This window comes from Dromiciops gliroides, chromosome 2, assembly GCF_019393635.1.
Source record: "Dromiciops gliroides isolate mDroGli1 chromosome 2, mDroGli1.pri, whole genome shotgun sequence".
Taxonomy (NCBI): Eukaryota; Metazoa; Chordata; class Mammalia; order Microbiotheria; family Microbiotheriidae; genus Dromiciops; species Dromiciops gliroides.
In genome coordinates, this window is record NC_057862.1 from 250,548,411 (window position 1) to 250,559,606 (window position 11,196).

The 11,196-nt window shown below is 41.3% G+C and overlaps 1 protein-coding gene across 1 annotated transcript; it reads right to left on the bottom strand.

The window, feature by feature from the left end:
• Window positions 1–665: 665 nt before the first annotated feature.
• On the bottom strand, window positions 666–5,535 carry TMEM30B (transmembrane protein 30B). Its single transcript, XM_043989931.1, has one exon. It carries the CDS (start codon window positions 4,779–4,781, stop codon window positions 3,714–3,716), a length of 1,068 nt encoding a protein of 355 aa, XP_043845866.1. The 5' UTR covers window positions 4,782–5,535; the 3' UTR covers window positions 666–3,713.
• Window positions 5,536–11,196: the final 5,661 nt, after the last annotated feature.

Genomic DNA, 11,196 nt, shown 5'->3' on the forward strand with positions numbered 1-11,196 from the left:
AGAGACCAAAGAAAAAGGAAAAGAATCTATATGTACAAAAATATTTATAGCAGCTCTTTTTGTGGTGACAAAGAATTGGAAATCAAGGGGATGCTCATCAAATTGGGAATGGCTGAACAAGTTGTGGCAGGATTGTGATGGAGTATTGTGCTTTACAAAATGATGAGGGGGTTGGTTTCAGGGAAAACAAAACAAAACATGGCAAGACCTATATGAATTGATGCAAAGTAAAGTGAGAACTACATGATTATATACAGTAATAATGTTGTGAACTGTGAAAGACTTGGCTACTCTCATCAATACAATGATCCAAGACAATTACAAAGGATTTATGATGGAAAAAATGCTATCAACCTACGGAGAGAACTGATGAACTCAGTGTAAATGGAAGTATAATTTTCTCACTTTTTTTTTTGCTTTTAAAAAATATATAGCTAATATGAAAATGTTTTGCATTATTTCATTAGCATAATTGGCATATTGTTTGCCTTCTCAGTGGGGGGGGTTAAAGGAAGGGGGAAAATTGAAACGAAATTAAAAATAAATTATTAAAAATAAATTTTTAAAAACAAAATCAAACAATGGCTGGGCAGCAGTACACACTCAAAAAAGAATAAATATAAGGGAAACATGGTCTTTATTCTCTTTCAATAAGCAAAAGGAAATGAAAGCTGAATCTTCATTAAAATTTTAAGAAGAAATAGTTACACTGGTTACATTTTAAATACACAGACTGATGAATTATTCTAAAAGTAACATTGAAATATAGAATTTTAGCTCCCCAATACATAAACAAAGTAAATTCTGTTATCTAGTCAAATTTAGGGAATTGGCTGCATAAATACCCTAAATATGGTTAATAAAAAATTACATGGTTTAATACTTTTCACATTTTGGTGCAGACCTGTGCTTTCAATGATGAAGGAAATTCCTGATGATAAAATGTCCTCTAGAAATGCAAATCAGCAACTATTCTATAATTTATAATATCTAAGAGTTGAATGGGGCAATGAAAAGTTATGAATTACTGAGTCAAATGGTCAGTGTATCAGAGGCAGGATTTGAATGCGAATCAATTTTTAAGATCAGCTTTCATGCTTATTTATCAATTTAAAAAAATAGGAAATAAGAATTATATTGAATATAACCAAAAGTGTCTTTGGTAATTCAGAACACAATTCAGGGTGTTACAATACTTCATGGGGATTGCCATGGACATTTGTATTATCCCAAGACAAGTGTGCAATAGTGGAAATAACAGAATTACAGGATTTGAGACTTGGAAGCTAAAGGAATGCCCACTATTAACCAATTAATAGAGTTCTGGATATTTGCATGCATACTGTCACCAAAATAAAGTGGGTAGAAAGGACACTTCACTGTTTTTAAGCTTTGATTATTAAGTGATATTCATTGATGGAATTTTTAAAAGACAATACCATTGTTTCTTAGGGTGAATTTTACAGAATCACTTAAATCACAAAAGCTTCAGTCTTAACTCTCTCAAAGTTTCAAAAAGTTCTTCAAATTTCAGTTTGCACTATCTTTCCTTATCCCACAGCATTAATTATAAACATGATTCCTAGAAACATGTAACATTTGAAAGCACCATTAGAAGAGAAACTGCTTGAGTCCTCAGAGAAGCTAAGTGTTTTGGGCCCTTCTCATCGAAGTCCACAAAATAATGAGATGAGAAGACTAAAAGGTTCCTGTGGGAAAAGGAGAGAGAATCTTGTCTAGGATGAAGAAAAACAAATGCTTCTTATTGGGAGAAATGTCAAATACAAAATCAACAACTACAGAAAATGAAGAGTTTGACTTTATGCCCTTAGTTTGCCCTGCAGTCCCCTCTGACTGGAACTGTTTGGCTTTTCTGGAAGTTATCTAGTAGGCAAAAACTTCTAGAAAATCAAAGATATTCTTATGTATAGAAAAGATACGTGGCTGGAGTGCAAATTCTCTTAAATATTACAAGGCAAGTTAGTTTTGTACAGGAAAAGAGAAGATCTTGCCAAGTATAAGCCTGGTAGAGTGGTTAGAGTACTGGACTTAAGTCAGAAAAACCTAGGTTAGAATTCTGTCTCTGACTTTTGTGAGGTATGTGAATATGGATAAGACATTCAGCCATATTGAACCTCTGTTTATTCTTTTGTAAAATAAAGATATTATCTGTTGCGCTTATAAGTTTGTTTTAAGGCTCAATAGAGATAATGCACAAAGTAGTCTGCATATCTTAAGTCATCATATAAATCAGTCCTATACTCAAATATTAAGTGAATTATTATAAATACTCCCTTGCAGATAAATATGCAAAAATAGCCTAACTCCCAATTACTGTTATAGAAACATGTCAAACCTCCACCACAATGAACTATAGGGAAAAAAATAAGGTTAATACTTCCTTAGGAAGTGAACAAAATCATTATTTGCAAGGCACTATTATTATTTGGGGAAGCAGCATGACATAGGGGAAAGAGAAATGGGTTTAGTGTCATAGTTTATATTATTCCTACCCCAGCTTTGCCACTACTAGTTGGGTGAACTTAGGCAAGCCCCCTCTCTTTGGGCTTCCATTTCCTCATCTGTAAAATTAGGAGGTTCATATTCTGACTGCTTGAAATCTACAATCTTATGCACCACATAATCTGTGTTAATGCTTCAGAAACCTAATTAACTTTCTAACAGTAAGAGGGGAGGAGAAATTTATCTGAAGTTCAGGTCAATCATCCAACACCTCCAACCCAGACGATTAGAAATGGGGTTATTATAATATACCTTCTTAAGAAGCTCACAGCAAGAGGGGAATGAGATGGGACGTTGTTATAAAGTAGTTCAAAGGACTAATAAGAACCAGTTAAACCTCCAATACACGAAAAAGGGGAAAGGGAAACTTCCTTGGACTTCAGGCCTCCCATTCAATCAGCTCCCCAAGGAACAATTAAGAATTCTACAGCTTGAGAAGGAGGGGAGATTAGGAGTGGAAAGGTGTTAAGGAGGTAGGTAGCTCAAAATACTATACTCATTCTTTCTGAAAGAGGTGATGGGGAAATTTCCCTGGACTTCATCTTTCCTCCAAACAGTTCCACCTGGACATTAGGAACTGGGTTGTAAGGGGAATGGGATGGAAGAGGAAAGGAGGTGTTTAGGAGTTAGGTAAGCTCAAAGGACTGCTAAAAGCCTGTTCAACATCCAACACATTAAAGAGGGGAAGGGCTAGCTCCCCAGGGACAATCAGGAATTGGACTATGTGGGGGTGACTTGGGTGGGAAGTACAAAGGTGTTGAGGAGGTAAGCAGCTCAAAAAACTAGAAAAGCTTGACTAATCTCTTTGAAAAAGACGTTGGGTAAATTCTCCAAACAGTTCCACAAGAACAATCAGCAATTGTGTGGCAAGGAAACAGGATGGGATGAGATTGGGAAAGAGATATTTAAAGAGGGAGGTGGCTTAAAAAGTTGATCTGATCAACTTTCAAAACATTAAAAATGGTGGAAGGGGATATTTCCCGGGACGAGGTCCACAAAGACCATTAAGAACTGTTAGGGGTTGGGGATTTTTGCCTGAAGAATAAAATGGGGTAGGGTTAGGAAGGAAGTATATAAGAAGGTCCTTAATAGCTCAAAATACTCGTAAGGAGATGCCCGGGTACAAAATGGGTTGTGGGGGAAGGGGTGGAAGAAGCCGCTGAGAGCAGCTGCCTGCCATCCCTCTCAGGTCACTCCTCGTCGTCTTCCCCGTCGCCGTTCTCGTCCTGGTGCCGGATGTACACGACAAGCATGACGAAGCCGGTGACGATGCAAAGGGAGCCGAAGGCCAGGTAGGCGATGCCCAGGAAGGGGTTCTTGCCCCCCATCCACGAGATGCTGCTGAAGATGATGCGCTTGTGGCCGCCAAAGGAGAGGACGGGGTAGTTGTAAGTGATGTTCACGCAGTAGGCCCCGCGTGGCAGGCCCGCCGAGTAGTTGCCGTGGCGGATGCGCGCGTACAGCTTGCGGAAGGTGGGCAGCGCCGCCGTGCGCATCCATACCACGAAGTCCTGGTTCACGAAGCCCGTGTTGTTGGGGTCCGGGCTCAGGTCGTAGGCTGGACGCGGCCAATTGGGCGGCTTGGCCGTGCCCTGGAAGGCAAGCTTCAGGCTGCCGTTGATGGGTTCCGGGTTGTGGAACTTGACGTGGTAGTCAGTCCACCACGCGATGCCCGTGCGGTCGAGCGGCACTTCGACGTAGGCGCCGCCGGGCAGGCGTTGGTGCAGGAGCTTGAAAGAGTCATTAAAGAGACTGTTGGCGATGGCGCCGCACGGCGCGATGGGCACGCCGGCGCGGTTGCGCTGGTAGGGCGCGCACTCGTTGACGGGGTGACGCAGCGCGCTCGCCACCCCGCTAAGCTGCGCGTCGTCTCGCGAGACCACGTAGCGGCGGTTGTTCTGGTAAAAGTTGGACAGCTCGTAGTAAAGGAACACGGGGCCCTGGAAGAGCTCGGGCAGCGAGAAGCACCACTGGCAGCTGCAGTTGGCGGGCGGCGGGGCCACCCTCTCCCCGGCTGCGGCGCAGGCCGAGCAGTTGCCCGTACCTGGGTCGCCCGTGTAGTCGTACTCCAGCTCTTTGATGCCGTTGGAGGAGTAGTAGAGGCCCAGGCCCAGGCCGATGAAGGCCAGGCCCACGCAGAAAAAGAGAGGCAGGACGATGCCGGCCGACAGTAGCGGCTGCCAGGCCGGCAGGCGCTGCTGAGTGAAGGCCGTGTTGTCAGGCTGGTTGGCCCCGGGCGACGACGCGCTCCAGGTCATGGCGGCGGCGGGGCCCGCTAGCGGTCGTCGAGCCGGCTGCAATCGAAACCCTGAGGCCTAGAACCGGAGGCGACCCCTTTCCCGAGCTCCGGGGAGCTCGGCTACCTATCCCTTCCCCCCCAGCTCAAGAGCTAAGGTGTCCGCGCACTTCCAAGTTCCGCTTCAGCCCAGATAAACCCTCCCTCAGGTTCCGCCCCCTACCTGGGTGACAAGCTGCTCCCCACCCTCGGGCTCCAATTATTTTTCCGATTCTAGGAACCCTGGCTTCAGGTTTCAGCTAAGTATACCTCGGATCTAGCCCCGCCCCTCCAGGTGAATGACAGCCGAGTGCTGCCTCTGGCTGCTGCTTTCCAGGTAGTGCGGAGTTTCGCTTTTGTTTCTGCCAGCAGGTGACTGGAATCTGGTTCTGTCCCGCTCAGCACCGCCTCCTCCCTGGAGCCTTATCTCTCCTACTTATACATCTAGTCACTACTTGTTACTGCTTGTTTCTTTTCTTGGTTTTAAGACACCCCCACCTCCCCCAATAAATCCATTTTAACGAGAAAAACGTAAGTTGATCAGGACATCCTGTCTCTGTGGCTATACACTCCTCCCAGCTTCCAGCCACTTAAAGGAATGTTCAGATTACTTTTTTTTTTCACCCAAAGGAAACTGATTTTCCAATCTTAAGGGACCACCTTCATTACTTAGCTAAGAAAGACTTGGAATCTCCACCTCCGCTCCATTTCAGCAACCCAAAAGGATGAATATACTTCTGAATAAAAGGGAATAATGTTCATAGATCTGAACTCTGGAATTCTTTCTGACCACAGATGACTCACCTCTCCTACCTTCTTATTCCTCCCAGACTTCTTCATCTTTAGCAAAACCTTTGTTATCTCAGTTGCTCCCTGTTTTTCCAGTCTATTAATAAGCTTGTGGTCAGCTACTTCCTTTTTTAATCCTTCTCCCTTTGACTTACCAACCCAGAGCCAAGTGTAATTTATATCACCTATTCCGCTCCTATGCTTGAACTTCCTGGTGCTATTGGAAGAAACAAGTTTATACTAACTTAAATTAGGCCTTCATGACTTCAAGGCAAACTTTTTGTTGGTCTTCCTTTGACCACAATTGTGTTACTTACCTACATTGAAAATATCTCTCCATGCCAGAAAAAAAATGTAAAAGGGTTTGAGAGTTCTTTATTTCCCCATCTTGGTGTTACCTGGAACAGTAGAGTGTTCTATTAAAACTGGCATGTAGGGCTTTAGTGTGAAAACCAATGTGGGAGATTTTGACCTGTGCTCAGATAATGGAGGGTTCACAGGTATGACACGAGAAATAAAGGCAGGAAGCATCACTGAACACTTGGAATAAAGAAACAATTTTGAAGTTCCCCACCCATTCTGGGCAAATTCATTGGCTGACCCCTCCCCCCCTCCCCCAATCTCTGGAATTTTCTTTCTCCTCATCGACTTTAAGTTGTAGCTAAAACCCCACCTTTTTTTTTTTACAAGAAAACTTTCTCCATTCCCTTTAATGCTAGTGCCTCCCTTTCTTTTGATTATCTCATTTTATCAAGTACCTTGTTTTTACATAGTTGTATGTTATCTCCCTGATTAGACTATGAACTCCTTGAAATTACAGACTCCCCCCTCCCCCTTGTATCCTCAGTTCTTAACATACTGCCTGGCACAAAGTAGGTACTTAATAGATGGTATCGACTGACTGAAGTGATTGCTTGTTCTCCAGGGAATAATAGAAAGTGGTGTCAGGTGAGGCTACCCAGTAACATCAGAGAAAGAAGAGATGAGTAATGGTAATTGGTGACTCCCTCTTGAGGGGTATGAAGGCAGCTGGTTTTTTTTTTAACTTATTACATTAATAGAGAATTCTGCTATCTTAAGGCATGTATACATGATGTGACAGAATCTGTCAAGAGTTGTCAAAACAGATTACAACTATCCACTTCCAGTGATTCATGTGTTTCAAATGGTACTGCTGGAAGGAATATAGAAAGTATTGCCAAAGATTAGAATGTCTTGGGCAAAAAGCTATCATTCACAGGAACATAAGGAGTATTTTCATCACTACTGCCTATCAAAAAGAAGGAAATCGGGGGCAGCTAGGTGGTGCAGTGGATAAAGCACTGTTCCTGGATTCAGGAGTACCTGAGTTCAAATGTGGCCTCAGACACTTGACACTTGATACTTACTTACTCAGACACTTACTAGCTCTCATTGTCCCACAAAACAAAACAAAAAACTTAAAAAAAGAAGAAGAAGGAAACCAGAAAAGGAAAACATATTTGTAACACAAGCAGCTGGTTAAAAAGTTTATCTAAGGACAGGCTTTCAATTTTGGGTGCCACAAGTTAAAGGAATGTTTTATACTTAACAAGAATGAATTTGTCCAGACTCATGCAAATTAAAAGTTAACTGGAAAGAAACCTCTTTGAGAAAGCTGCCTATATGCATTCATAACCGTAGATACTACTTAGATACTATTGAAATAGCTACAAACTAGGAAAAATAGCAGTTGAGGCAGAAATCCACAGGAGATCAGATAAAAGAAAGGAGTCAGTTGTAAAATACGTGTCCTCTATATGCCAATACACAAAGATACAATACACATTATACACTATAAATTAGAGATTTTAAAGCAAGTATGCTAACTTAATCTCATAGGTATCACTAAGACTTGGTAGGGTGGGTTCTGTGATTAGAATATGAATATGAGTGGATATATGTTATTCAAACAAATAAAGAGGCAAGGGAGGGTTAGCATTGTTAAGATATAATGTGGGGGGGGGCAGCTAGGTGGTGCAGTAGATAGAGCACTGGCCCTGGAGTCAGGAGTACCTGAGTTCAAATCCAGCCTCAGACACTAACACTTACTAGCTGTGTGACCCTGGGCAAGTCACTTAACCCCAAATGCCTCACTAAAAAAAAAAAGATATAATGTAGGGAGGGGCAGCTAGGTGGTACAGTGGATAGAGCACCTGCCCTGAATTCAGGAGGACCTGAGTTCAAATTTGACCTCAGACACTTAACAATTACTAGCTGTGTGACCCTAAGCAAGTCACTTAACCCCAATTGCCTCACCAAAAAAAAAGATATGACGTAGGGGGCAGCTAGGTGGCACAGTGAATAAAGCACTGGCCATGCATTCAGGAGGACCTGTGTTCAAATACAGCCTCGGACACTTGACACTAACTAGCTGTGTGACCCTGGGCAAGTCACTTAACCTTAATTGCTCAGACCCCTCCCAAAAATTAAAGATATAATGTAGCATACATATGTTTTATATATACATATATCCATCTATGATGACTCAAGTTTTAGTGCAGTTTTAAAAGCTTAAAACATTAAGACTCCTGGGACATTCTGTGTACCAACTGCTGCTCATGGGACAAGTAAGCCAACCTAGCAACAAGAGATCCTAAGGGAAAGACTAGAGGCAGCATATACCAGACAAGTTATACAGCCACCACCACCCATTGACATCTGTATCACTGTCATTTCCCCAGTAGCCCTGATGGAGGTAGCCCAGGATCTTAAACCCAAAAAGCTGTAAAAAGCAGTGTTCCCAGCCTAGTGCTCATAGCTATCCTGAGAAACAACCCCTGAGACAATGCAGCCTAGCAACTGCTCCCACTGGTTCTATGGTTACTGAAGAAAAAAGTTATGGTTCAATATCAGATACAGCTTTTATCAATGAAGTGGCATTATAGAATAGGTATTACCATCTACTTTGATGCTGCACCCTGGGACCTTCTGTCTTGAAGCTGAAAACTATATTGTCTCCCCCATTAGAATATGAGTTCCTTGAGAACAGAATCTGCCATTTCTATTTGTGTCCCTAGCACATAGCACAAAGCTTTGCACACAGTAAGCATTTAACATTTATATGAGGAACATCAGTAACCAGAAGGGGAAAGCGTGATGGGAGATTTTTCGAATGAATATCAAGAACCAGAATCAGACATGATTTTGGACAGAAGGAAAATACAAAATTTGAGAAATACAACAAGCCTGACACAGAAGCATGCTATAGTAGTGATGGGAACTTTAAATTATTCAAACATCTGCTGGAATGTTCTCTTCTAAAATTAGAACTGGAAAATATAGAATTTTGTCATTAGAAGGAACCTTAGCATCTGCCTAGTTAAGCATATTTAAAAAGACTCTATAACATCCAACCAGACTTCATGTTCAGCCAGGCTTTGCTTGAAGACTTGGAAATGAGCAGAAATTCATTTACCTTCCAAGGCAGCCCATTTTACTTTTTAATAGTTCTATGTTTTTCCTCATATCAAAACTAAATGGGAGGCAGCTTGGTGGCACAGTGGATAAAGAACCAGCCCTGGATTCAGGAGGACCTGAGTTCAAATTTGGCCTGAGACAAGACACTAGCTGTGTGACTTTGGACAAGTCATTTAACCATCATTGCCCTGCTCCACCCCCCCCCCAAAAAAACCCCACAAAAAACTAACTTTTTTTTTTTTCAACCTCTATCCAGGACTTCTGGTTCTATCTTCAGGGACTTAGAACAAGTATAATCATTTAAGGAAAAAGAATTTATTATCCTATTTTTTAATACTGCTCTCACTTCTATACTTAACTAAGTATAATCAAACAAGACAAACATATTGACCATGTTTGAAAAATGTGTTTGACATTTCAGGCCTAGTGAATAAAGAGTTGGCCTTGGGCTTAGGAAGACCCTGGGTTTAAATCCCTCTGACACAATATGGACTATGTGAACCTGAGCAAGTCATTTAAATTAAGTCATTCCCAGTGTCCTCAAGAAAATCACTTAAGACTCTTGAGTTGCAGAGAACATGCTGATATTACCTGGTTGACTCAGGCACTGGTGAAATCACAGGTCTGGTATGTTAAAACAAAACAAAACTTTTTTCCCCCCTGACATTTATTGTATTGGTTATCCCTCCCATTTTGTGCCATTTGTAAATTTGATGAACCTGTAATGCCATCTATTGACTTTAGTCAAGTCATTGATAAAAAAAAAAATCTCAAACACCACAGGAGCATACTTATTAGAACTCTATGGCACTTAAGCGGAGACCACCTCCCCACCCAAGAAAGTGAATATTGAACCCTAACAACTACTTGAGTTTAGCCATTTGACTGAGAATTTTTCTGAGTAGTCCACATCACTTGATCTGTTCTACAAAAGTTGTATGTAAAACTTTATCAAATGCTTTGCCAAAATATGAGAAAACTAAAGTATCTCTACTCTGCCAATTTAGTGATGTCAAAAAAGAAAAGAAAAGAAAAGAAAAGAAGCTTAATTTGGCATGACCTGCTCTTAATAAACTCATACTATCTCTTTATAATCAGTACTTCTTTTATCTAGATGTTTTTTTTAATGATTTATCTTAGAATACTCTGAAGTATCAAAGTCCTGTAATTTGAAGAGTCTACACCTCTCTGTGCCGATTTTTAAAAATTGGGACATTCACACTGCTCCAGTTAATTATCCCACTCACCACAGTGTTTTTTCCAAACCATTTTCCCTTCTCAAACCTCCCACAGCTCTTCTTCCTTCTACCCTCTCAGTTGAGAACCTTAACTCATTTCACTGAAAAATTGAGGCCATTCAAAAAGTGCAACTATTTTTCCTGTCTCACAGAAAGGAGTAGCTCTACTCCTTCCTAAGGCAAACCTCTCTACATGCACATGTGATCAATTTCCATTCTATCTTCTCCAGCAGAGTACCCTCTCTACCATTCCTATTTTTTGACTAATCTTCAATCTCTCCAGGTCTCCTGGCTGCTTTCCATCAGACATATTCATGTCTCCCTCATCTTCAAAAACCCCTCACTTGATGTGTCCATCCTTGTTAGCTATTTTGTTCTATGTCTCATTTCTTTTGATGCCAAACTCCTCAAGAAAGCTGTCTACAATCAATCCCTCAATTTCCTTTCATCTCATTCTCTTAAGTGTCTGAAGTTTGGTTCTGATCTCATAATTTAACCAAAACAGCTCTTCAAAGTTACTAATGACTTTCTAATTGCCAGATCTAATGGCCTTTTCTCAATCCTCATCCTTGAACTCTCTGCAGCCTTTGACACTGTTGATCAGTCTCTTCTCTTTGATATTCTTTTTCTCTAGGTTTTTGTGATATTATTCTTATTCTCCCACCTGTCAAAGTGCTCCTTCACTGTCCTTTGATGTATCATACTGACTAGCCATAAGTGTCCCCCATGTTTCTGTCCTGAGACCTCTTCTGTATTCTCTCATTTAGTGATCTTATCAACTCCCATGATTTAAATTACCTCTATGCAGATTACTCATATCTGCTTGTCCAGGACTAACCTCTCTCCCAACTTCCAGTTTTATATCTACTTGCATATGAGACATCTTGAACAAGATGTTCCATAAACATCTTAAACTTAACATGTCAATTAAAC

Bases quoted from the DNA above. Each gene is read 5' to 3' on its own strand.
- TMEM30B (XM_043989931.1), bottom strand. From the start codon at position 4,781: ATGACCTGGAGCGCGTCGTCGCCCGGGGCCAACCAGCCTGACAACACG.